The sequence below is a fragment of the Sarcophilus harrisii genome, chromosome 4 (genome assembly GCF_902635505.1).
Source record: "Sarcophilus harrisii chromosome 4, mSarHar1.11, whole genome shotgun sequence".
Lineage (NCBI taxonomy): Eukaryota > Metazoa > Chordata > Mammalia > Dasyuromorphia > Dasyuridae > Sarcophilus > Sarcophilus harrisii.
The window spans coordinates 72,469,824-72,497,592 of record NC_045429.1 but is presented as its reverse complement, the minus strand read 5'-3'; the positions used below and the strand labels follow the sequence as shown (position 1 = coordinate 72,497,592).

The following is a 27,769-nucleotide window of genomic DNA, read 5'->3' as shown; positions in this document are numbered from 1 at the left end:
CAAAAAAAGGGAGAATTTTAAGTAGATTGCTGGGGGAACCAAAATCCCCTGTTTAAAAAGCATCCTTAGATATAATAGACGATGGGGCAGCTAGATGGCTCAGTAGATGAAGCACTGGCTCTGGAGTCAAGAAGATCTTAATTCATATCTGATCTCAGATATATATAACACTTCCTAGCTGTATGACCCTGTGCAAGTCACTTAATCCCAATTACCTTGCAGAAAGAAAGAAAAGAAAGAAAGAAAGAGAGAGGGAGAAAGAAAGAAAAAAAAGAAAGAAAGAAGAGAGAAAGAAAGAAAGAAAGAAAGAAAGAAAGAAAGAAAGAAAGAAAGAAAGAAAGAGGGAGGGAGAAAGGGAGGGAGGAAGGGAGGGAGGAAGGAGAGGAGGAAAGGAGGAAGGGAGGGAGGGAGAAAGGAAAGAAGGAAAGGAGGAAGGGAGGGAGGGAGAAAGAAAGGAAGAAACAAAGGAAGGAAGGAAGGAAGAGTATGTTACAGATTAGCATATGGTCACACAGAAACCCTGACCCTGTGATTTTAAATCCAAAATTCTTTCAATACCACTGTGGCTAGCTAGCTAATTTCTAAAATTCTTTGGACTAAGTCAGGAAGAGATTGGAAGTAGGGCAGCTGTTGTCTGGGGAAGAAAAAGTCACCTAATTCAACTCTCTCATTTTTATAAATGAGGAAACAGATGACTTACGGGAAGTTAGCAGAATAACAGGGAATTGAGCCCACTTTATTTAACTCTCAGTTGAGTGTTTATGCTGAAGCAGGTCTCATGGTGACTTAAGCTTCAAAAACAATTGTCTTCTACATTTACCATTGACGGGAAAATAGAGAGGAAGTATTTTATTGGAAATAAAGACTGCGGCCTTTCTGAACAAATAGCCAGGGCTCCCTGAAGGCCCCATTGTGCATGGGATAGATGCTAGCCAGGTACAATTCACTGACTTGAGTTTTCTTATTTCTTTCCCTCCTGCATTTAGGCACGAAGCAACCAGAAGAGCAGATGGTAAAGTTTTTCTTTCTGGTTTCATCTGGGAGAACAGATCTGTTTGTTTGCCATAGGAACCAGTACTGAATGAGAGGAAGAAGCCAGTCCTAGGCTCCTAGAATATTACAGCTGGAAAGGAGCTTAGTCTACTTTTTTTTGCTTTTTTACCTTTTAGTCTTCTCCAATGATTTTTCAGATGAGGAAAGTGGAGTCAGGAGAAAAATGTCTTTCTTAAAAATGTCAAATAATGACAGTGTCAGACATAGAATTAGAACTCAGCTTCTTGGTTCCCACTCAGTATTCCTTGCATTACACCAACCAAATCAAGTCTTTGGATTGGGGGTTTCCCCAGCCCTTTGCAAACACATGTCCCAAAGGAATAGGTTTGGGATTCTTGGATGCTCAATAAACATTTATTAAGTAAATACTGACGATGTACCTGATTCTAACAGAGAGAATTCCTACACGAGATGGGAGATGAGAGATGAGTGCTAAGTTCCAAAACCACAATTCCAAGACATCTGATATTAAAACCTGGAATTCCCGAGGGCATTGTCAAGAGATCTATCTCTGGTAAAAACCTCTTGTTTTGACCTCCTCACAGGATCTAAAGCTCCGTGTCCCCACGTTGTACACCCTCAAAGTGCACTACAAGTACACAGTGGCCATGGAGGTTCGTCCTGGGCTTCCCTACAGTGAGATCTTGGACCTGGTGTGCAAGAAACTGGAGCTGCTCCCCAAGCACACCAAGCTGAGGTGCGTCCCTGTGCGGGGATGGAGGGAGATAGTGGCAGGGCAACCTGGCTGATGACCCTTTCTGGTGCCATTATGTCCTCTCACTTTACTTCTGACCCCTTAACAGCTATCGGCCTGGGGACGACAAGGACCTTGTCACCCTTTCAGAGGAAAACATGAAAACCGCATGGAGTGATGCAAAGAACTATTGCCTGACCCTCTGGTGTGAACACACAGTGGTAAGTAAAACATCATTCGATTCCATCATTCCACTTCCATCATTCTATTCACTCATCCTTCCTTTTAACCAAGATCATCATTCTTGATCTATTGCTTTCCACTAGAAATAACCCACCAGAATAACCTGTCCACTGACTTTTTATTTTAGCAGCTAGTAGCTAAAGGCCTGAGCCTGGAGTTAGGAAAATCTGAGTTCAAACTTGGGCTCAGACACTATTGGGTAATTTAACCTTTGTGCCTCAGTTTCCACAAATGTAAAATGAAGATAGCAAGATGATATGTTTGTAAAGCATTTAACATGGTGCCTAGCTCACAGTAGGTGCTATATAAATGCTTATTTCTTCTTTCCTACTTTTGAGATTGGGTCTCCCTATGTCACCCAGGTTTGAAATGCAGCGAGTGCTCATGAGTTGATTGATCTGCATGGATGGAAGCTTTTATTTGATTTTTCCAGCATGGCTGAGTTTGTTTCTCCTTAGGCAACATGGTGTAGGGGCAGTTAAGGGGTACAGTGGAAGTCAGGAAAACTCATGTTCCTGAGTTTAAATCTGGCCATAGAATACTTACTATCTGGGTGTAACCATGAACAAATCACTTAATTCTGTTTGCCTGTTTCCTCCTCTGTAAAATGATCTGGTGAAGTAAATGACAAACCAGTATTTTTACCAAAAAAACCCCAAATAGGGTCCTGAAGAGTCGGACATGATTAAAAAATTATTGAAAGACAACATGGTGGCCCTCTCTTCTAAGGGTCTTAGCATATTAATGGTGAATCCAACAAGCAGATTCAACTTAACCCTTTGCAGCTCAGGATCCTCACTTTCAAGGGCTTGACCGGATCATTCCTCGCTTCTCTTGAAATCTTAAGTTTATTGAAAACGCAATATCCCATGATGTCAGTTGCCACATTTGACTTTTTGTGTTTTAAAATCACTACCATATTTCATGGCCATGAATAATAATTTGAACATGACTTTAAAGACAAGAATTTCTTTTAAATTTAAAAAAAATTTCACTTAGAAGTATATTATTTTTTCCAATTACATATAATGATAGTTTTCTCAATACTCATTTTTGTAAGATTTTGAGTTACAAATTTTTTCCCTCTCTTCTTTATCTCTTCCCTCCCAAGATAATAAGCAATCTAAGTTATACATGTATATATACATTTCAAACACATTTCCATATTAGTCATGTTGTGAAAGAAAAAACAAAAGGGAAAAACCAAGAAAAAGAAAAAAACACACACAAAAAAAAGAATCAAAATAGTAAGCTTTGATCTGCATTCAGTCTCCATAGTTCTTTCTCTGGGTATGGATGGCATTTCCATGACAAGTGTTTTGTAATAATCTTGGATCACTGTATTGCTGAGAAGAGCTAAGTCTATTATAACCATCACACAATCTCGCTGTTACTGTGTACAATGTTCTCCTGGTTCTGTTCACATCACTCAGCACCAGTTCATGTTAAGTCTTTCCAAGCTTTTCTGAAAGCAGCCGGCTCATCGTTTCTTAAAGAACAATAGTATTCCATTACACTAAAATGCCACAACTTATTCAGCCATTCAAGTCAATAATTTCATCCCCTTTTACAGGGGATCACAGGCGTGCAGCATAAAAGGGAATCCCTGCTCCCTTTTACAGATCAGGAAACTGGAGCCCAAACAAATCTGGCCGTCTCCCCTAGGTCTTCCAAGTAATAAATAAGAAGATTGGGATTGGATTCTGCGTCCTGATTCCAACTTCTCTGATGTTTTCTTCTTCCTCCCGGGACATGACTATGACTATTCCCTGGCAAGGCCAGACCCGAGGACAAAACTCTCTGAAGAAGAAAGAACACAGTGAGCTCTTCCCAGCCAAAGATGTCACTGACCTCAGAGGGCAGGGGCAAGTTGCTCTATGACTTTAAGATAAACTGATACCTACAATTACCCTGAATCTGCAGCAGAGTCAAGAACTGAAGATTGGAGAAATCTCCATTTTTGTCCTTTGCTATGTGTCCAAGAAAGAGTTAATAAGGCTAGGCAGTAGGGAAATTGAGACTGAGAGAGATGAACTCATTTACCCAAGGTGAAAGGAAGGACTTTGCCTTCAACTGGCCATTACCCAAAATCCATCTGTCCTTCCTTCCTTCCTTCCTTCCTTCCTTCCTTCCTTTTTTTCCTTCCTTCCTTCCTTCCTTCCTTCTTTCCTTTTCTTCCTTCCTTCCTTCTTTCCTTTTCTTCCTTCCTTCCTTTTTTTCCTTTTCTTCCTTCCTTTTTTCCTTTTCTTCCTTCCTTTTTTCCTTTTCTTCCTTCCTCTTTTCCTTCCTTCCTTTTCTTCCTCCCTTCCCTCTATTCCTTTTTTCTTTCCATCCCTCCCTTCTTTCCTTACTTCTTCCCTCTCTTCTTTCTTTCTTCCTTTTCCCCCTTCCTCCCTCCCTTTCTCATACTTTGATGGATCTGTGTTTTCAATACTAGGGATACTTACCCCATTGGGACAGAACAAAATTCTTTTATCCACATGTTCTCCTGTTCTGTGACTCTTGTCTGTATTCTCCTTTGGATCTCCAGGGGTTAGAAAAATGGGATTTCTGACAGGGTCCAATATTTTGACCCTCTGGTGTTTCCAGTGTTGATGTAATCCTGTAACTCATATGTTTGGAAACCCTAAATCCCCTATAACCAGATTCTAGCTTATTTTCTTTGTGGAAGTGACAAGAACCAAATCCCTGAAAGAGATTTTTTTAAGAAAAGATTCTACAACCTTTAATCCATTTCCTTTCAATTAAAGCCAACTTGCTATTTCGACTAGATGAACCAAGCACAGACATTTTGAGGTTCTTCCATGGGACAGTTTCCTTTCTGATGACATCTCTCCAATATTGGAGAGAACTGACATCTCCAGCTCAAGCACAATTGTGAGAAACCCACCCAGGACTGTAACGCCTACTATGGAGTTATATTGGCCTACTATCCATTGATACCCACAGCTCTTCAATCTAGAAGCCTGAAATTGCTATTGAAAACTTAAGCAAATCTCTTCCCACTGTCTATTCTGCTTTTTGCTGCATTTTTAACCTATGGAACTTGCATTTATTCTTGCCTAGAAAAATTGCAATATGTGAACAAGTCTTCTGAAGAGCTTTGACTTGAAAGATATAGCTGGGACTAAAAATAAGTGTAGAAAACTAGGCAGGGGAGAATATTAATATACTCCACCAGCTTTATGCCAGCCAAAGAGTTGAGAAAACGTTTCTAGTGTTAAAGGAAATTTCCTTTCTCAGGTCCTTTTTTTCTTTTCCTTTCTCCATCCTTCACCCCCTATCCCCAAGATGAAGGAAGAGTTGATTTGGTGACATTTAACAGACAGAAATCTTTTGCAAAGAATATAGAGTGCGAAGAAATAGATTAAACACGAGATTGCAAAGGAGGAAGTTTTGTGAGGATAAAGGTAGAAAATGATAGTCCAATATTTGAATGAATCTGTGAATCATGGATATTGGTTGCTCTTTCCCATGATGCAAATAGCAATTATTCCATGGCCACCAATTCCAGCTGGCCCTCGTCTGTGTTTTCCTATAAGTTTGCTACACTGGGGGTAGGGGATAAGGGGGCACCCAATGTGTATGGAGGCTTTGTTCACTCTTCCTTGATGTAAAAGATACCAGAATGGTACACAAACCATTCATTTTGATGGATCTGTGTTTTCGATCCTGGGAATAGGGCAGATCACAATTCTTTTATCCACATGTTCTCCTATTCTGTAACTCATCTGTATTCTCTTTTGGATCTCCAAGAGTTATAAAAATGGAATTTCTGTCAGGGTCCAACATTTTAGCCCCATTGATGTTGATGAACCTGTGACTTGTTTTGGACACCTTACCTGCCCCACAACCAGGTCCTAGCTCACATGAGCTTGGAAAATTTTATTTATTAAATTTATTATAAATTAAATTATTATTTATTATGTTATATTAATATATAATATTATTATTTTATATTAATTATTATTTATTATAAATTAAATTTATTCATGAGCTTGGAAAATTGGCCTGATAAAATCAATATTATTATTTGGATCCAGTTTCCTTCCCCAGCTGAATGTAAATGGCACAAGCAAGGTCCCAGGTATAAGCAAATCCCTCTCTTCTAAAATTGAGGAGACTTTTACTTAGGCTTTTTCATCACCTGTCTTTTGACTGCAAACCCCCAGTTGTAATAAAATAATAGACTTTCTGACTCCCAGTTTCTTCATCTATAAACTGAGGATATAATAATGGCAACTACTTCACAAGTCAAAGGAAACCAGGCATGTGAAGCATTTTATAAACCTTAAAATATTTCATAAATGTAAGTAATTATCTGTGTTTTTATTGGTCAATACTCCCTCCATCGGTAGATAGCAGCCCATCCACACCTTCTCATTCTATATTACATGCTCACATCTATCTATGAATCCTTCAGGACTAGGAACAGTCCAAGAGTCAGGACAAAGTCAAACATTTTTAGCCCTACTGGTGTTTCTAATGTTTATTGAAATGATGTCTCAAGAAACTACCTGTCACTTTGACCATTTATCACACACAGACGACTGATATTTTGTGAAATGGTGACAGGAACTAAATTATTTTCAATAACTTTTTTTAATATTCCTGCTCTTTAATATTCCTTAAATATTTAATATTTTAAAAAATATTTTTTTAATATTCCTTAATATTCCTAAAGTCACTTCCCTTCAATTATAACCAACTTGCCATTTTGATTTGGTGTACTGAGTATTGCCACTAGTTCTATGGTCGGTTTTCTTTCTGGTGAGGTACAAGCTGGGGTAAATGGAACCTTTGGTCTTGCAGGGTGACCAAGGCTTTCTAGAAACAGCAGAAGAAGAAGAGACAGTAAATGGCAATATCCAAGTGACAGAATCTCAACAGAGAGAAGGAAAACAAGTTTTAGCACTCTTCAATTATGAATCTTCCCAACCAGAAGACCTGGAATTTCTGGCCGGAGATGTGATTATGGTATTGTCAAAAGGTAAGCTGGCTTTGTGTCCCCAATGGCTTGATTGAAAGTTCTTTTTCCATGATTAATTATATAATTTACTACCCATATTAGACCCCTAACCAAGTGCCCAAACAGTACAGGACAGATCATCTGCAAGCTTCCAGTTATATAAACTCCTACAAGAGTTAGAAGCCCAGATCAATAGACAAAAGCTTAGGAAATTTTGGGACAGACAAAAAAGTCCAAAAAAAGGAGCAGGAACAGCGATTTAGAATATACAGAGCCAAGGCTGAAGCTACTCAACCTCAGTTTCCCCATCTGTAAAATGGAGACAATAATGTCTGTAGTATCTACCTCAAGGGTGGTTGTAAGGCTGAAAGATATGTATCACTTGGTAATCTCAGAGGGACTTTGTCTAAAAATAAAAATTCTTGGGAGAGAAGGCTGATGGACTAAAAGGTCTGACAGTATTTTTGTTCTTCGTAGTAGGCGATTCCTATCTGAGGACCAACTTAGCTAAACTCAGAGGTTCATCACAAGGTTGGCTTCTGGTGATAAACTTTTGTGACTTATGTTTAGGGAGAATGGACCCATAGGGATGAAATAATGGAGCTAGAGGCAGTCTCAGCAAGTAGCAAAGACACCAAAACTGCACTCAGGAGGCCAAAGTTCAAATTTTGTCTGCTATTTATTGGCTTATGTGAATGAGCAAAAACAATCCCTCTGAATGTTTTTTTTTTTTTTTAATTTCCTGTAAAGTGGGAATGCTACTCAGATTTCCTGTACTGAAAGGCTATTGTGGGGGAAATAGTTTACATGTCTTAATATATTATATAAATGTGTTTGGGGGCTGTAGTCGTCAAGTTATTGGGGCTGTGGAGGCTGACTGCATGAGGAAGCTCTGGTCCCGAGACCGCCACCATGATCCATCCCCGTTCAAAGCCCCTCTTGCTTGCTTGAACCTTTGAGGAAGTGCACAAAGTCACCTCCAGGCCACAATATGGCTTCAGAAGAGGAGGATTTTAGTACTATGTAAATAAACACTATTTAGACCAGACAGCTCCAAGGGAGGTAACTGCTGGAAAAGCAAGAGAGTTGGAGGAGATCATCTCAAAGTTCCTGTTACCATTTTTTAATCCTTTGATAGATTCTCCTTCTCTCTTATATGCACATTCTAAATTCTTCAGATAGGAGTTAAGAGTTGAAGAATAGGGGAAAGGGGTGAAAAGAAACTGTAGAAATTAGTTCATACTACAATGATCTACATTTTCAATAAATAAGACTATTGTCTGCAGAGAAAATATCAGATCAGGGCTCTTAATGTTTGTCTGTCTTGGACCACTTTGGCAGTTCTGGGGAAACCCGAGCCCATTCTTTGAATTTTTAAGTACAATAACTAGAATTGTAGGGAAACCTGATTGTATAGAAAGTCATCAATTAAAAGGAACACAAGTGCCCTATTCCTGTTTACACCTTAATTTTTCCCTCTTAATCTCAAAACTTTTATCTGGGTAGTTATTCAAAATTAAAATTAGTCCTCTATCTACACAGAAGCATAGAGTTCATTTTTAAATTGGTGATGAGATCCCAGACCTATTTCACAGAGCTAAGTTTTAATAAACATAAACTGACTAGTTAATTTAGTTAAACTTTATTCGACATAAAAACATATTGGTCAGGAAATATATTCTCAGAAAAGATGTGTTTGATCGGTATCAAGGGCAAAGGATAACAAGCAGACATCCTGAGGGCTGTGCCAGTATCCTTGGAATATTAAGACCTCTAGGCCACTGGGTGACTCCTTTCTGAAGGTTTTATGGGAAGGTATAGTCACGAATTAAACAGGATAATGGGGATGGACTCAGCCCTTAGAACTCCGGGAAGCAGTAGCCACACGGAAAGATTATAATTGATAGAAATATCGAAATTGCTAATGTTCTTTTTATATGCACTAAAAACCATTGAACAATGCAAGGTTGTGAAGCTATTATTTCTTGGAGCAACTAGCACAACTTGTGAAGTTTTAAGAGTCTGTAACTATTTTCATTAATTTTGGGAATGAGTGGGGAAACTCCTACTAAATAAGCAGATCAATGATTTATGGGAGGAAGGCAGAGAACACTGAAAGATTAATAGTTGGTGTTTACATCATATTCGAAGATTTGCAAAGCTCATGTATTATCTCATTTCATCCTCACACCAGCCTTTTGCAATAGGTGTTATTGTCCTATTACAGATGAGGAAAAACTAGGACAGAAGTTAAAGTAGGCTAGTGACCTGCTAGAAGTCAGATACTGCCCGAGGCAGGATTTGAACTTGGGTATTTGTGCCACCAAATCCGGTCTCCGTCCCCACTCTGCCAGTTCACTGCTTGGGACTGTGGCTGGTTCTCTGTGTCATTATCTTCTACAGGGAAGGTTGCTAAATGTATAAATCCAAACAAAAAGTCAGTAACTTTGAATAAAACATCTTGAATGTTGCTCCTGAGGAAAAATCGTCTTAAATTGATACTTTTGTGGAAGCTAAAGGCTTCTATTTCTCCATTTCTAATTTTCCTTTTTCTTTTTTGGGGAAGGGCATGTCATCATGAAGTAATTTATTAATTTATTTAATGACCCGGCAGCATGTGATGCTCTTTGAGATGCTCATGATGTACTCCAAGTTGTCCACTAAGACTTTTTTTTTATCGTAATAAAGCAAGCTAAAGAGGGAGGTAGAAATGGACAGGTTTCCTCAAGGCAAATGAATAAATTTAGCTGGGAGAACATTCAGGAGAGGAAAAGTATGATATAAAGTGATTGAGCTTATTCTGTTGAGCTTGAAGGGAGAACTAGGAATAATGAGGAAAAACTGCAAAAAAAAAAACCATTTTAGTCAGAGCTGTCCACAAATGGACTGGTTCACCTTGAAAGATCATAAGGGTTTTCCCCTTGTTGGAGTTCTTGCAGCAAAAGCTGTATCAGCATTTGTTGAGCATGTTATAAATGGGGATTCTTTTTATGTGTGGACTGATCTAGGTGATTTCAGGGATCCCTGGCTTATTTTAAAATACTGGACTTCTGGGATGTGAAAAATGGATGGAGAGGACTAGGAAGTAATAATAAAGAGAAAGAGTGGATACTGTACATAAATACAGCCCCAGAGACAAGATGGTAGGGAAGGTATCTGGGGACACTTCTTGGAGCCGTGTTAGTTTGATGAGATGGATCAAGATCGCTTAGCTGCTGCCTTGTTTTAGTTGGCAATGGTGATAATCAGAAGACAGAACTTAAAAACAGTAGTACTAGGGCAGGGGAAAAACTGTCCAACCAACTGCTTCACATGTGAAGGTAGAAATGGCAGGAATTGCTGTCAAGGAAGTACCTGTATTGGATAGGGGAACTTTGGGAGATAATCATTAAGAAGAATTCAACAGTGAGAAGTCCATCCCTTTGGTACATGGCATATATTTTCAGTTTTTATATATATTCATCAGTTCTGTTGGTACTTTATCTTCCTCTAAAAGTATTTTTATATGGGATGGCTTCTGGGAAGATGAGGAAAAGGGGAAAATACTGGTGATAGAAAAAACGATAGCCATGTTTGTTTTCGGCATGAGGCAGATCTAAAAAAACCTACATTGATTTAATAAGCACCAAAAGAATACTTATTAGGGGATCCTACAGTCTACATCCCAAAGGTAGCATTATAATGAAGGATAAGTTACCATTGATTTTTAAGGGGAGTATTTCTTACCTAACTAAATCAAAACTTTTTTGGCATCTGGCTGAAATAAAATGTAATTTTTTCTAATATAAACATGACTAGTAATCTATTCTTCACTAAATTCTTCTTCAGTGTTGGTTAAGAACCCACGTTTTCCCTTTGAAAAGTAATTTCTTGAACTCCTAAATTTAAATCTTGGTAAAGCTAGGAACACCTTATTACTCAAACACTATGTCACACAGGCTTTTAACAATACACTTAAAAATTTGTTGCTCACTTCATAAAGGACTTCAGAGAATATCTAGTCTAACAGCCATATTTATAGCTGAAGAAACAGGCTCACAGAGAAGGGCAGCTTGTCCAAGGTTATCCACAAGGTAACTGAACCTATTTTCTATCCAATTTGCATTATTTTTCATCTTATCCCCTATTATTAAGTTTGTGGCATCTTGAATTCTGTTCCCATGGGTTTCCTACGTGTTCTCACATCTGGGCCATCTTTGTATTGCTATAAGTCAAGACATACTTCAGACCAAAACACATGTAAAAAACTTGAATGTGGCAATTGCTCCACCCTGTTTCTATTCAATGATATGTTTTTTCCACCTTTTTTCCCTAGTGAATGATGAATGGCTGGAAGGAGAATGCAATGGGAAAGTGGGCATTTTCCCAAAAGCTTTTGTTGAAGAATGTGCAGCTACAGGTCCAGAAGGCCAGGCTGTAAAAGCCTAGGCAAAGAAGTTGGAAAAGGAGTTCTGAGCATTTCCAAGATGTGTGATAACCGTTGTCCAGAGGAACGATGCCAGTTGGAGAATGTTAACCTGTTTTCCTTGTCAAGCTTTATCTGTTGTTTTTCTCCATTAAAATTCCTGTTACTTTAGCACTTGGGAACCTGGATAACGAGTGGAATTTCCAGGGAACAAGGCATTTGATCTGATCAAAACACACGGAGTCCTTGTTTCACAACATCAATTGCTAGCATCTCTTAGTCCACGAGGGTGTTAAGTATCAAGCCAGGTTCCTGAAGGTTCAAATATATGGAAGGCTCTATTAGTCAAGCAGTAAAAAGAAAGCAATTCTCAGGAAGCCAGAGTAATCGAGGTTAAAATCCTTATATTAAAATGTACAAAGCACCTTCTTCAGAAGTAGCTTGTACAAGCATGAGATAGGGAATTGAACACTTGTGTTGTCAATGTCACAGGGAATCCTAGGTGAGGAAAATCTATTAGTGCAAGTTGGCACCCCCTCTGCCACCTAAGAGTCTTAGAGGTCACCACACCATGAAGAGATTAAGTAACCAGCTCAGGTTCACAAAACCAGCATGTTTCTAGTGAAAGACCTGAAATAACCCTCGCCTTCTGGTTCTATGGACTCTCTCTTGATAAACATTTGTGCCTAGTCTCACAGCTGGCAAAAATACTGGGGAGGTGAGGGGTTGGAGGAGAGGAGAGGGGATTTCAGTCCACACCTTCCCAGTCATTTCACACTTTTCCATGTGACCACAATGCTTCTCTATTACCTTCATTTTAGTGATGAGCAAAGAAGTCTCAGAGAGACTGACTGATGTCCCACTCTTAAGAAACATCCAGAGCTCCTTCCAGCAGTCACTCTTTCTGCCATACCCATAAAGCTTTATTTTAGTTTCCTTGGTTTTGTTAAGAAAGTCAAAATGTTCATCTTTTAAATGTTATTTGTTTTCCCTTGCTGAGTTCATTCAAATCTGTTAAGCTCATCCCATTGAAAATTTTTCATGTTCAATGAACTACAATGGTAAAACATTGGTTTCCTAACAGTTTTAAAATAAATGAAGTGAAGCACTATAAACTGGAGCAGAAGGCCTGGGCCTACTGATCTCTTTTCATTTATTTCTTCTGATTGAGGTCTGAAGCTATCATCAACTTTTTTTTCTGAGTTACAAAGGTGTTTGTAATCTAAGAAGCAAATTCAGAAGTAAATCAACAGTGCCAAAAAAGGGAGGCATTCACGTTATTGTGATTCAATCATTAGGCTAGGAAAAAAGGGTAATTCTGGTTCAAACTACATGTCATCTTGGCTTGAAAAGTGAGATCCTAACTGTAAGAACAACTCAAAGCTTCTACACTAACATTGTGCCGTAGATCTTATTTAGGGAAATAGAGAGGCATATTTCTGTTTAAAAAAATAAAAATAAAAAAGGTAATTTTTAAAATTGGCAAAGACTTTGGAGACATAAATAGTTTCAATCCCTTCTTAAAAAAACAAAGTCCCATAGGGGTTAAGTATCTTGACCTAATCAGACACAGAAGTCTCCCCTTTAAACTTTAAAGCAAGAACATGGATCTAATTTGTGGATTCCTGACTTTTACTTAAGTCATCCCAAAGGGAATTAGTTGAAAAAAAAAAAAAAACAGTCTTTTACACATCCATTATGCTCCTTGGATTTAGTTAAAGCAGGTCCAACATTTGTGTACATTCAGGCTGTGACCCTTTTTGTTTTCCCCCAGAAAAACCACCTCATGGCATTTTATTTTGCTCTTTTTAAAGTCTATGTTAATGGTAGATGATTAGAAATGTTGGCTTTAAATATACTTAATTTCTAAGGTAGAAAAAAATGCAATCTACACACAGGTCTGGTTGGAGAGAACATGGTTTAATTAAAGGCAAAGCTGATTTTCAGCAGCTGCATGTCTTGCACAGACAGACAAAAACACAAAAGAAAGCTTACTACACAAACCAGTTTCTGCTGGGGGTCCCCTCCCCTTCTCATTACTCCACAATGAGTATGGTAGGATGGGGAACCCCACCCCAAGAACCAGAAAACATTCCGAACACCAGATTCTCATGCAGAAATGGGACTGTGGCTAGGACTTAGGGCACTGGCGGGAGTGAGATGGTGAACCTGGTTAGCTTGTCTAGGGTGCAAGAGTCAGTGACATTTCAAACACTGGAATGTTGCAGCTGCCTGGATGCACAGCTCAAACACACAAACTGGGGTAAGGTGGGCAGGGGGAAGAGAAAAGGAAGAGGCAGAGAGAGGGAAGGGCTGGAGAGAAGCACGGAAGGTTTTCATACTGCCACTGGGGTAGGGGCTTTTACCCTTTTGGAGACCTTTCAAAAATAAAAACAAAACACCATGTCAAACTCAGAGAGTGCTAATGCTGCAAGTGCCAGGGGAATCCAACCGTTCCCAGGGATGAGCGCTGTGCACCCCGCCCCTCTGCTCAGGCACGCGTGATGCCCGGGCTCCTGGCTGTGCTCTGCTCTGCAGCTATGTCCCAGCTCCGAGGTCCTGAATTACCTCATACCTACACGAGTGTGAGTGTGCAAGCACACAGACACCCTCACACACTGAAAAAAGGAAAAAAAAAAACAAAAAAAAAAAAACCCAGAAAAAAAAATCTTATCACCAGCACAGCAATTGGACATTTAGATTGTTTCCATAATTTTCCCATAAAATATTACTTTTCCAGGAAATGACTGACAGAATTGTTGTCCTTTTTTTTTCCTACATGAGAAAATTTCCAGTCTTCTTTCCCCCGAATAAATATCAAATAAAAAGTTTATTTCCCTTTCTTTGCGCCTTTTCCAAAATGGACTGCGTTGTTCTCTTCTGTGCACCCGAGATGCATGTGTCCATGGTGCCTTGAATTTCACTCTGGAGCTGGAAGGTTGGGGAGTGGCGCTGTGCAGGGGCCTGGGCAGCTGGGCCTGTGCCCCTTGGTTGGCTGTGCATATGCTGCTGCTTCCTGCCTATCTGGACCGTCTTCTGGGGTGGGCCCCCAACTGCTGGACCCCATGCTGCTTCTTGGTGAGATGTTGTACGTTAGGAATAAAAACTACTAGCATCCAGCATAGGGTAAAGGGAGAAATTCGGGGGGTGGGAGGAAGAGTAGGTGAATAGGATGGGGAAACAAAAACAAAACGGGAAAAAAAACCACACTGAAAGCTTCTACTACCTATTAAAATGGGTCAGGCCATGAATGGACAGACTAGCCTGGCTTCGGTGAGATTGCTTGCTATGCTACTGTAAAATGTACAGGAATCAAAAACGTTAATTTAAAACCCTACAGCAGTCACCTGCTTGCCCAGCACAGCCCCAGTACACACACTGTGTCCCCGATTGAAACTCGGAGTACCAACAGAGTGAAGGGCATTTCCTGCTGGATCCTCCAGGCCACGAAAGGGCCAGCCAGAGCTTTCTGAGTGAAAGGTGAGGTCATGTACTCTCCTTCTGGAAACACTTCCCCTGGCTGAGGAGACACGTTCCCCCATCCTGTCACCACCTACCTCGGACACGAGCAGTGAACGAGGTTTTCATTGCTACACACTGACTACAAGCACATCTGTGTATGGAAGAATTCAGTGTGATCTTTTACTACTGAGAGTAATAATAATAAAGATGTTTAGGAATAATTTTAACTACATTCTCAGTCAGCAAAGCAATCATTAATGGATTCCTATTTTATTCCCCAAAGAGGAAAAAAGGATTGAGAAGTTCCCATTGGCTTCTCCCTTCTGCCTTTCGTTCTCAGCTTTCCCTTCCCATGTGGCTGGGGACATGCACGATGGAGAAGGTGAGAGGCGGTGATATCAGGTAACCGAGTGAGACAAACAGCAGTTCCTCTCTCCCTCCCGGTGGGCCCCAGGGGAACGGGAGAGTTCCTGATGTTTTTTGTTGTTGCACTGCGAACATTTCGTGCACACTCAGCGGGCTGGTGGAACACTTACACCCTCTCCACAGCGAGAAACAGAAAAGAGGGCTGCCACCCGCAGGTTCCTGTGTGGGCCAGTCCTGCAAACCCAACATGCCACGGTTCATGGAGCCTTGGTTCACCAGGGTCACCAACTTGGCCTCAGTGCGGCGGGTTCAGGGTGCCTTGTCCACGCTGCTGCTTCTGCTTCTGCTGCATCAACAGCTGCTCCAGGGCGGAAGGTCCAGGGTGCATCATGGAACTGGACCAGATAGACTGAAAAACACAGCCCTCATTAGCCAAACAGGAAACCCCCAAGGCTCAGGCCCACTGTGATTTACAGTGACCAAGGAAAAGACCACCTGACAGCCCCATCCAGCAGCAGAGAATGATCTTTGGGAGTGCTGATCCAAAGAGAAAACTCCCTCAGGAGCCTCAGAACTGCCCTTGGATAACAACAGGAGGATTTTAGACAAAATGTTCCCCCTCAAACTTGGGATGAGAGGAAAACCTTTACTGTTTCTCTCCTCATCCCACCTCGCCACTAATGACATTTCCCAACAGGAAACTTGCCCGTTCAAGAGACTCATGAAACGTCACCAGTTCCCCCAACATTTCCATACATGTGCTTTACATCAACTCCTCCAGTATCTGTCTGCAAAAAATCCACCAGATCAATTTGCATTCCTCAAATCTACTCACCTTTAAGCTTTCCATAAGAACAGCGGAAGAATCCTCCATAGAAGGGCCATGGCCTGTCCAGGTTCCACTCGGAGTGCTGGCCTGGTGCCAGCTTGTCTCAGAGGCTGAGGATGTGGCTGGAAGATAATCAAAGCCAAATCCACCCATAGCTAGAGTGAAAAAAGAATTGAGTTCAAGAGTTTTATTTTTTGCCAGAAGGTGAGGAAGATCACAATCATGGTTCTTTAGTTATGTCATTAGCAATGAAAATCAGTTCTAACCTGGTTTATCTGTTTTCCAACGATCTGCAATCCTCCTATCCCTATTATCTGGAGTTCCGATGGGTCCAAAATTGGAGAATGGAACAGAATTATGGTTGTGTGTTGGAGGAGAACTTGGCAGACTACTCGGGTTAGAAGAGTGAGGAGACTGGCTGGCTGGTGTTGAATGATCTATTAAAAAATAATAATAAAGGAAACTACAGAATTTAAGTATTTCACAAACATAACATGATCTAAATTTTCCCACATATCTGAGCACTTAAATCATTGCATAAATACCCACAGGTCTTGGGGGACTAGGAATAAGGAAAGGAGCAGGTTAAACCCGATTACTTCATTTCAAAAGCAAGGAAATGATCAGATGCAACTGGTCCTATTCTCAAGGACATCCTAGAGGTATTACACTCTTGTATCTTCCACTCTTTGGGTGGAACAACTTTCACTTAGAAACCTCCAGAACACATCCTACCTAAATAATTTGACTGATTCTGAAGAAGTGGTCTAAGAAAACATCAAACAAGCTTGTCTTACCAGAAATCTATAGATAGATTGAAATATGTCCTATGTAGATATAATATAAACATCAACACACACACACACACACACTCTCTCTCTCTCACACACAATATGAATATAATAGAAATGTTAGATTAGAATAGATTTGGTATTTCTTTAGTTTTAAGAGCAATTCTTTATGTAAAGCACTCAGTATTCACAACCACAAAAGAGGAATGACATCTGAAATGCCCTATTATTCAAACTGTGTACAAATAACTCAAAATATGAGTAATTTATCTTTAACTACATGTCTAGCCAATCACTCCCTTGGCTATCAGGAAAGACAGGACCAGGGAGTCAAACAATTCTCCTGACTTTATACCTTCTAGAGATTTAATAAATTCTTGGCTAGTCCTGAGAAGTCAGTAGGAGTATCTACGTTTCTCTCTTTTATTCAGTTGTTTTGTGAGTCCATTTGGGATTTTCTTTGTAAAGATTGTGAAGTGGTTGGCTATTTCCTTTTCCAGCTCATTTCACAGAGGAAGAAATTAAGGCCAACAGAATTAAATGACTTGCCCAGGATGATCACGATCACACAGCTATGAAATGTCTTGAGTCCAGATTTAAACTTTGGTCTCCCTGACTCCAGGTCTAGAGCTCTAGCCACTGAACCAGTTAGGCTCAGCTCCAATCTGACTTTCTATTTGAGCTCTTTCCCAATTTCCCCCAGCTGTAGGAGCCTCCCTCCAAAAAAAAAAAAAAAAAAAAAAAAAAAAAAAAAAATCCTCAATTTATTTTGTAAATATTTAGAAATGGAGATTCTGTCTCCTTCAATTACATACTGGTTCTCTGAAAGCAGGCAATGGGTCCTACTCTCCCCTCCTCCCTGCCCCCTCTTTTTTGATCTGTGTATTCCCAGACTTAAGTACTGTCTGAATAATAGGAGATGCTTAAAAAAATGCATTGCTGGCTTTCACTTGATTTTGCTATGTAAGAGAACCTATCAGGTACCTTTCAGTTTCAGGGAGACTTCTTTTAAAATGACCCCATCTTACTTGAATCTCGTAACTATTTTTGTATAAAACTACAAAACAGTTTAATTATGTAATAAATACAGTTTCTAAATAGCTCAATGTGTACATGAAATACAAGATCTCTGTAATAAAATCATATTTCTTACCTGAACTGGCAGGAAGGGATGGAGACCACGGTGTCCCTTCAAAGAGAGAGTACAATGATGTTTCTTGATGGGTCATTGAGGGATTAACTTCTGCTTTTCCACTGGTACTTAGGTTTTTACCATATACTTCATTGAACATGCTGCTATTTGGGTATCTTTCCTGTGATTAAAAACAGAGACTAAATTATGAAAACACTATAAGATTTTCAAGATATAATATTAATTTCCTTGAAAGCCATTTCTAAGTTTTAAAAAAAATACACTTTCTTGAATGAATATATTTATCGTATGTTCAAAAACCCTGACACACTGGTCCCCACAAATTTAACTATTTTTCTGGATAATTATATTTTTCCTTTTTTTTTTTCATATCCCTGGCTTCCATCATGAGAAGAACCATCCAGCCACAAGAGTCAATTAAGTGAATTCTTTGACTGTGGAAAAAAGCCATAATTACAAGTGTGACATTAATGAGAACTGCCAAAGTACTCTCAGAAGTTCAATGAGAATCTCTAACTTGGTCCAAACAGGGAAGGTATAGAGAAGGTTGAGAAGCTAGAATAAACTTCTAGAAGATGATCAAACGAAGAAGGAAAAAATATGAAAAATGAAAAATTGAATAAACAAAAGTTAGGATTCTAAATTGTACTACAATGGTTTGAAATCTATCATCCTAAATTACAAGCTGTTATCTAGAGCATGCAAACAGATTTCTTAACTGTTAGCTTACCTGATTGAGAGAGAAGCCAGTGAGGGATAGGAAAGAAGAAGAATGAGACATGAGCTCTGAGGGTTTCTCCAACAGGGACTTCTTCAGAGACCAAAAAAGGAAAGATTTCATCAAGTTAGTTCTTGCATTTTTTCCCCTTATTAGTCTTACAATGTTACTGAGCGGAAGTCAAAAGCTACCACATCATCACAATATGGATATCCCATCTATCTTACCATAGGCCTAATGTCCACAAAGAAAAATTGTGAACAATTAGAAGATCTTACCATAAAGAACTAAATCAATGATTTGACACCAACATATGCAATAATATCATAGCTGAAGACTAACTCAAAGACAGACTGTTTCCTCCCACTACTTGAAAGCAAAATATAACTTCACACTTCAGATGATTTAATCTAGCACTAAGTTCTTGGCAAATATCAAAGTCATACTTCAAATATGGGTACCTCATCAGGTACCTAAAAGAGGACAATATGGAATATTTTCAAGAAAACAACCACCCCTTTTTAATTAATACTTTAGTCTACAATGAATTACTCCATAACTTTTTGGTTCACTTGAGTTTTTAGCAAATAGCATTATTATTAATGACTGAAAAAAAGGATCACCTTCATTAAATTTGCCAGTGTCTCTTTAGAGGTTAACTAAATAAGCTCAACAAATAAAAACAAGAGCTAAAAATTAGGCCAAACCTGACAGTCATATTTTTAATAAAATAAAAAAATAATCCAATTTCACTGGATATATACCAAGTCAATATTTATCAAGCACCTATATGCAAGGTATTTTCAGATTGAAAGCATCATCAAGTAACAAGTACAGAATAAACTGGTAAAGACTTTTGGGTTCCAAAAGTATTTGTTTCAAATGTCATGGAAAGGATGCATTAAAAGGTGATCAAGTAGGGACTCAACAAAATAAATTAAGAACACATTCATCTCAACCCTTCCTGATTACTTGGCTAAAAAAGGATGACAACCACTACGAAACAAATGAACAGAAAGGTCTGGTATTTAGAGAAAGAATAGGAAAACAAAAGTAGAGGAAAAAGAATGGAGAATCTCATGACAGGACATCTCCTAACCTTACTCTCTAGGTTATGGGGTGCATACATATTTGCTTCATGGCTAATTGCTTTTTCTTGCTATCCTAAAAACTGCTACCATAACAACAGACAAACAAAGAGGAACTGAAAATACTCTATCACTTCAGTGAGAATAATTCTTTAGCAGTTTTCAGGGTGAGGAGCAGAACCAATGGTATGAAGTCTCACCTTTAATGGGATCAAAATCATTTGTTTAAATAGCCCTTGCCTTTATTGTTCCTGGCCTATGGGAAAGGCAAACAAGTAGGGCTCAATCTTTTACTTAAAACTGTCATTTTTATATGGGTGAATATGGAGATTTGTGCTTTACACTCCCAACTCTCCAAAATGACAACAAACATTAAGAAGTTTAATGAGTGTTTAGAACCATATATTGTCCCTGAATATACATCTATTTGACAAATAACTCTACAACTCTTTCCCCTAGAAACTGTGTGGAGATAAACTTTTGAAAAATAAAGATCTCATGAATTGATTAAATTGATTTTAATCTACAGCTGTTTACCATTATAGAAGCTTGCCATGTACCCAATTATACTTAGTATTTACAAATAGAACTATTTCACATGTTTGTGCCTCGCCACACAGTGCCTCCCCCTGTCCCCCGATTCTGTTTAGGAATGAGTCTGACTTGAGTCCTTCTTCCCTCTCTCCTCCTCCCCCCCCCCCCCCCCCCCAAAAAAAATTAAGCAGCTAGATAGGAAGAAAATCCTCACATATGCAACTACTGTAGACTTCTCTATTCCAAACATTCTAAATTCATACCCTTTTTGGTCCAGAATAAATCACAAATTTCCTGTGACATATGAGTACATTTCAAGAATATTACTTTCCCTCAATAAGAGTAAAAAAATAAACTTTGAGTTTCTGGGAATCCAAGGTATAATTGCCAACTAAATAGTGAAACTGCTTTGCAATGTCATGCCTGCATGTGAAGGACTATAATAATTCTTTGTGGATGTCATGCCCACTTTAAATATTTCCTTATTCAAGCTACAGGTGAATTGAATATTTAGGGGGGATTTTGAGTTAGAAACTTGTTTCCATGCTTTCTCTCCTTCCTAGGTATAAGGATAATAAAGAAGTGCTGTTTAGAAACCCAAGGAAGAAGAAATCTCAATCTTTATGGATTTCAAATAAAGTCTCAGAAAAGGAGTCAGCGTTAGAGCAAGCAGCAGCAGAATTATGTCAAATACATACAAAGAGGCTTCGTCCAGGAAGAGAGGCGAGAGGCCCCAGCAGAGCTGGGTAAAGATCAGGAGGATTAGAAAAAATCAGCTCTTCCTCTTCCTCCAAGGCAGCCAGACTCTTTAACAGGTCCGGAGGAAGCAGAGGGGAGCTCTTGGGGTCCTAGTGACAGAAAGGAGCACAGTGAGATGCAGTAAGGGAGAAGGAGAAAAGCAGAGAAGAGGAGTGGTTTGAGCAAGAACATTGGTTGAAATGGAGACAGGATTAAGGGGAAAGAAAGAAGAAACTGAAAACAAGGTTTTTAGGCAAGGGAGAAGAAGAGGGTTCTAGTGGGTGGGAAACATGGTGATGCAGAGATGGTAAGCAGAGAACAAGACAACAGCCCAAACAGGAAGAGAGATGACAACAAGCACTGAGCAGAAACCCAGGCCATTGCCTTGATGGTGTGAGGAAAGGGACTGCAACTGTAAAATTAAAAACATGCTATAGATCCAGGGGCCTGGCAGCAAGTGAACTAGCAGGGGCACAAGCAGCTCCCCTTTACTCATGTCTGTGCAGGAGATGGGGCAAAGACAGGCAGTCATAAATAACCAGTTGACCCTGTTCCTATCAAGAAAACTTCTGGTTTAAAAAATGGAGTGATCCTATAATCCTGTTTTTACATAATACTCAAGTCAGCCCTATTGGGTTAGTCCCATGTCACTTATTTGTTGTTCTAAGATGCCATGTGCTACAAACGGATTTTCTGCCAGAACATCTTTACTATGGCAATAAAAATTGGTAAGGAATCATCACAACACTCCAACCTATCAGTTCTTTGGCACCAAATAATAGAACTGGATCCAAGTCCATGGTCCTAGGCCTTGGTTCTGCGGCTTTTGGTACAGCAGTTCCAAAGAGCTCTCCACAAACCAGGGCCTCTGACTGTGGAGATAAAAGCATGCTCACCTCGAATGGCATCCTGGGCACAGGGTCCTGCTCCGAAGGAAAGACTCCGGGGGGCCTTTTGCTGCGACGGTCCACATTGGCTTGCTGGGTCATCACTGCTCGGTTATCGGCCATGTTGTAACTGGGATCCCAGTAAAATTCTGGGACTTTGACTTCGGAGGAATTCTGGTTATATGGCTCCATGGTGAAAGGCTTCATTTTTTTCTCTAGAGGCTGCTGTTGCATTACAGGAGGTTGCAAGGACGGCTCAAACAGTTTCAGGGAGTCTTGGGTCTGCAGGTAGTAGGGCTGCTTCACAGGCATGATCTTCCCTAACGGACCTTGGACCTGAGGTGGATTCCACAGCTGTTTGGAAGCATCTGCCTGATACTGAAAATGAAATGGATTTTACCCAAGATAACTCTATCATGTTAATGTTGCTTCATGACAAAAAGGAAACTACAGAATCCATGGCATTTTAGACTACTGTAGATTCTTTTCAATGAATTACCTTATTGGTTTTTCAGTAGGGCTGAGCTTCCCAGAAACTGGGGAAGAGGGGGAAGGAGAATACTCTAGCTAGAAGGGACCAGAATTATACAGAAGAGCAAGCTGAGAGGCCTGGCCAAGGGGGAGGGCCTCACCAAAGGCACAGCCCAGACTTCTGGGCCTTCTCTTTCTATTCTGTCATGCTTACGTGTCTTTAGAGCATGAAGCTCCAAGGTGTTTAAGATCTCCCTCATGACCCCACCATCCCGGAGGTCGAGCTGTCTTGCCCCTCGTACAGACAGCACTGACAAAGTTGGCAGCTGTCAACCTCACTCATTCGACACCCTGAGATCAGGAAAGGTGCCATTTCTCCTGTTTCATGTAAACATATGCAAATATTAAGAGAAAACTCAAAAAAAAAAAAAAAAAGGCTTTAAAAGCAAAAGGGAAACAAGAAGAGACAGGAGTAGCAGGAAAAAACAGGAGCCAAGACTAAAGAATTCTTCCAGCATGAGGCCAAGCCCAGTTGGTCAGAAACTTTCTTAGATGAAATATGGCCTCTCTGTTGACTATCTCCCATTGACTCTGACCAGCTTATTTGTGCATCTTTGCAGGCTGTGCAGGGAGTGGCTTTTGCCTCCCTCCGTATCTTCAGTGCTTTGTCCGGTGCCTGCTATGAAGCAGACACTTAATAAACATTTCCTGACAAATTGTCGAATCCACGTCAGTGATGGGAAACATAGTATACAAATTAGTTTTAGTTAACTATTTCTTCCCTGTCACAGGTGTGCTGATGTAACTACTGCACTTTCCATTTAAATTTTACCTGTTGGAATCCAGAGTGATGAGGAGGGCTTTTCCCCAAAGCCTGCACAGCCTTTGTGGGAGACTGCTGTTGCTGAGCCAGGGCCTGGACCTGCAATTGGCCTGAAGACTGTGCTGTTGGCTGAGCTGGTAAAGATGAAAGGGATTGTTGAGAAGGTGGCTGTGACTGTTGAGGTCCCTGGTTCATTGGCCCTGGTCCAGAGGGCCGTTGCTGGCTGTAAGGAATGTGGGACTGTTTCCCAGCTTGCACCTGGTTTCCTGCTGGAGAGTGAGCTGTAGGCTGAAGATAGGTTCCTGGGACAGAAACACCAGCTGGGAAGGTGTAACCTGAGCCCATAGGGAATGCCACAGGAGGGGGGATAACATATGCTGGGGGTGGGAACCCTTTAAAATAGAAAAAAAGAAGATCGCTTAGCTCAAGGGAGCGAGTCCTCCAGAATGGCATGCAGAACAACATAAGAGAGGGCAGTTTGCCATTTTTCATCTCTAGCATCCAACAGATGAAATGATTTGATGAGATGAAGGCACAATGTATAATCAATTTTCATCTTATTCTCAAACATTACATAAAGAGTATGGGCAATTCTTCAGGAAACCTACTTTCTGAGAGTTTACTTATTGTTCAATTTTGACAATGATAAGCAGGAAATGCTCTTATGCTTTTTAAAGAAGTTTCTGCTGTCCATTGGTAGCAAAACTTAAATACTACATACAGATATTAGTACACAGAAAGGAATGTTACAAAACAAAGCTCCAAAGTATAAAGAAGATACTTTCTGACTTTGACATTTGGTGATAAAGAATTGACCCTGCATTTGTTCTCAAGAATACCCTTTCATACAATAAGAATTAGATAAAAAGATAAGCTGTATCACAGGACAAATATTTAATAACCACCTAGTATTATCTAAGGGATGATGCTAACTGACCCAGGGAGAAATTCAAGGATAAAGAAGATAATATTCCTTGCCCTCAAAAGAAGAGATTTCAGAGAATAAATGGTTTTACCTGGTCGACTGGGAAGGGGAGGGAAGGCTCCTGGGTGATGTATAGGGATGAACTGGGAATTGCTTGCCTGACTTGGGGTCTGAGTTACAGGTGTTTTTCTAGCTTCAGACACTGGGGTCTTCCTTAATTCAGTTTGAGATTTTACCTAAAACAGAAAGAAGCAACAGGACAATTTTTCTAAAATGCCGTTTAAAAATGCAAACTGGCAACTAACACTTAAAAGAAACTAAAAGTTAGGGTTGAAAAAGAAGGACCTACTTTTGAAGAAGGCATTTCAACTATCATTGCTCTAACATTTAAAATCAACAAACATTTAAATGTTTACCATAGGCAATGCATTATACAGTAGAATTATTTTTTAATCTAATTCACAGGCACTCAGAATGAGAAAACAATTAATGTTCCCCCCAAAATTACATGCTATCTGGACATAAATTTACATGCTATCTGGACATAAATTTACCCAACAAAAATTATCTACTTTTATACAAATCATTTTACTCATTCAGAGCATATAAAAATAACTATTTGATTTAGCCTCGGGTCAGTAAACTTCTACCCTTCAGACTGATTTGAAAGACCGCAAATTTGGTGATGGAAGGCAATGCAGAAATCTAGTCCAACTTGTTCATTTTGCAAATGAGGAAACTGAGGTTCAGAGAAGTGCCCTGCCTTGCCCAAAGGCACAGCTGGTGGGTGGCTCAGAGCCACACGGTTGGTTTTACATCCAGCACGTTCTGCTTCCCCACTGCTGCCTCTCACATGGCTCAGGCAAATTTTGTACCATCAAGCTCTGACCACCAGTCATTCCCCCTCACCTTCCCACCCTGACACCAACCTCCTCCAGACTGATGTCACAACTGTGTGCACACACAACTGGAGGGGTTCAGGTCTCAACAGCCAGAGCTGGGGTCCTTGACTCAACCCCTCGATTCAAAGTGGCACTTTAGATTCTCGGCAGTTTGGTTTATCAGTGGCAGGAGACTGATAGTAGCAGTGACAACAGAGTGCACAGGAGACTTGCAGAGATTCAGGGGGTGTTAAGTTTGACAAACATAAGCCACAGGCTGGGCAGGCAGGTTTGGGTTGGCTAGGAAATAAAAAAGGATAATCTCAAGCCTGGACCTGGGGGAGGAAAGTTGTAATAAAAGGCTGGCAAGTCAGATGCTTGTCTTTACTCCCAATTCTTGGCTCTCTAGTGCTTTGGTTGGCTGGTTCTTTCCCTTATTCCCACCTTACACCAAATCTCAAGGTTCCTGTTCTTACTTTAAGCTTGCAACAAAAGTTAACAAACCAGCATCAGAAAGAGTTAATTCAACAAATGAGAAGATTTATATGAACTGAAGCAAAGTGAAGTAAAAGCAGGAAGGGAAAATAAATATACAGTGCTCCAACAATGAAAATGGAAAAATAAAACATATATAAATAACTGAATTAAGTACAATCATAGTGATACAGGTTGGCTCTAAAGAAAACATTAAAAAAAAATGTACTTCCACATATGACATACTATCCAGTTTGATTGATCTTTTTTATTAGTTTTGCTGACATGGTTGGGGGTCAAAAACTCTGTTACAAAGTATAGCTGGGGTGGGTGGGGTAAAGGGGGTTGCATAAAGAGAAGAAAGAGGTAGAAGCATGTATGTATGTATGTATGTATGTATGTATATATATGAGTATATATCGCCTTCACATGTACACATGCAGAAATGAACATGATTTAAAAAAAAAAAAAAAACCCTTAAGATTATCAACAAAAATGGCAGAAAAAGCAAAAGATTTAGCTCAAGAACTAGCAATAAGGGTGTTCAGTTTAAATTGATTAAAGCTTAAAACTATATCTATGTTAAGAAAATTCAAGATTAATCTAGCAGTGATATTATACTCCCACATAAAACATTATGTCCTCCCAAGCTGTATTAAGTGAGGATGGATGTGTCAAGAATTCTCATGTCCGTCAACAAACTCTTTAAACAGTTAAGTGTAAAGAGACTATTAGAACTTTAATTTTATTTTTATAGGGATTTGGTGGTTCTATCTGGGAATCAGAGAAAAAAACTTCCACCATAATAGCACTTACAATTAGGATTTATACTTTCCAAGAAGACTACTCTATAGCTGCTAGTATAATAGACAACTAAGTCTATACCAAGTCTAAATTGTTGGCTAATTCATTGAAACCCAACAACTAGACTCAAATGGGGCCAAAAATCAGTGCTATTTGTATCCTTCTATAAACACAGACTGAATCAGAATCATACTCAAATTCTAAGCCCTACAAGGTTACTAAAGCAACCTCCTCCCACAGCTTTCCCTCTAGCTCCAATGTACCTTAGCCCTGAGTGGAAGACTGCAGATCGTCCTTTGGCCACCAGGCAGGATTGGGGCACAACTAAAGCTCTGGTTCCTGACAAGTCCTTCTTCTACATTTTATTCAAATGCATCTTACCTGCACCGCCACACTCTGCTTTCCCGTTTCCTGCAACTTCTCTAAGGTGCATTTCTTGGTCTCATTTTTCCTCTTGTTGTTGTCCTTCTTTCCATCACTTTTAGTAACTGCTATGCCTTTGCTATAGTCCCTTCTCACCTCTTTGGGTGGGTAGCTTCTTCCTTGTTCTCTGTTCACCTCTCGAGGCTTAATGTTCTCCTTGAAGGTGACCATGGGCTTCTCCGTGGTGTCACAGTTGGTGCTCACACTTCTGCCCGTAGATAGCACGGATTTTAGCCCTGGGCTCCCTTCCACAGGCAGGGACTCCACGAGGGATGCTTCTTGAAGAACAAGGTTCTCTTTGGCTTCACTGGAATCTTCTAGTAATAACTCTGGGATCTCTGTGATAAACAACAATTTCCCTACCTCATTTTCACATTGAATCAGCCTAAAAGAGAAGTAAAGATAAATCCATACATGAAAACTGCAAACCTACCAAGTCATAACTGAATTGTGTATAAAATTTAATAGCCAGTCAATGTAGCCCTACTATATATCCATGCTGCAAAGACCCAAATACAAGAATGTCTGGTTGAGTTAGCAAGTAAGTTCCAGTCACCCTGTGGCTTGAAGTATTCTTCTTCATCCTCCAGAGCTTTATACACCCACCCCACCCCCAGTCTGTTTTCTTTACTATACACACCCACAGCCCCACGTGTGTGTGTGTGTGTGTGTGTGTGTGTGTGTGTGTGTGTGTGTGACTGCATTGTGCATCAGGGGGAATATAAACTGGTCCCTGGTTAAATCTGGTATTATCATAAAAGTCAATTTCGATTTTGGTCTTTTCATTACAACTATAACCAGGCTAAAAACCATCTTCAACAAGGAGACAGGTAAAAAGGACACCAAAACCCTGGGGATAGATAGATACCTTGGCTGATTATCAGCAATCCATTTGCCTATGGAGATCAAACGTTGTTGGCGAATTCGCCACTGTTGTCCCTCTTTGTCTCCTGTAATCCCTTGGTGGCCTTTGGAGAAATCTAAGTTCCTAAAAAAACAGCGTAAGCAAACAGAAAACAAAATGAGCTGCAGACCTCA

The 27,769-nt window shown here is 39.9% G+C and overlaps 2 protein-coding genes across 8 annotated transcripts in view; one reads left to right on the top strand and one right to left on the bottom strand.

Moving 5' to 3' along the window:
- NCF2 (neutrophil cytosolic factor 2) overlaps positions 1-12,479 on the top strand; it is a 43,177-nt gene extending 30,698 nt beyond the window's left edge. Inside the window, exons 11-15 of the mRNA XM_012547726.3 lie at positions 987-1,012; positions 1,599-1,750; positions 1,857-1,968; positions 6,803-6,980; positions 11,275-12,479. Of these exons, the coding sequence (XP_012403180.1) occupies positions 987-1,012; positions 1,599-1,750; positions 1,857-1,968; positions 6,803-6,980; positions 11,275-11,387 (581 nt within the window). The 3' untranslated portion in view covers positions 11,388-12,479. The remainder of the gene's footprint in view (positions 1-986; positions 1,013-1,598; positions 1,751-1,856; positions 1,969-6,802; positions 6,981-11,274) is intronic.
- Positions 12,480-13,263: 784 nt separating this feature from the next.
- Positions 13,264-27,769, bottom strand: part of SMG7 (SMG7 nonsense mediated mRNA decay factor) — a 91,074-nt gene continuing 76,568 nt past the window's right edge. For 2 of the 7 annotated variants that reach the window (XM_031937016.1, XM_023501819.2), the window contains exons 13-23: positions 27,600-27,719; positions 26,690-27,116; positions 24,241-24,385; positions 23,234-23,616; positions 21,940-22,308; positions 21,004-21,153; positions 18,696-18,776; positions 17,966-18,125; positions 16,288-16,458; positions 16,028-16,176; positions 13,264-15,601 (exon numbers count right to left, since the gene is read on the bottom strand). In XM_031937016.1, the coding sequence (XP_031792876.1) occupies positions 15,488-15,601; positions 16,028-16,176; positions 16,288-16,458; positions 17,966-18,125; positions 18,696-18,776; positions 21,004-21,153; positions 21,940-22,308; positions 23,234-23,616; positions 24,241-24,385; positions 26,690-27,116; positions 27,600-27,719 (2,269 nt within the window). In that variant the 3' untranslated portion in view covers positions 13,264-15,487. The remainder of the gene's footprint in view (positions 15,602-16,027; positions 16,177-16,287; positions 16,459-17,965; positions 18,126-18,695; positions 18,777-21,003; positions 21,154-21,939; positions 22,309-23,233; positions 23,617-24,240; positions 24,386-26,689; positions 27,117-27,599; positions 27,720-27,769) is intronic. The other 5 variants (XM_031937017.1, XM_031937018.1, XM_012547723.3 and 2 more) reach the window with 5 other exon arrangements.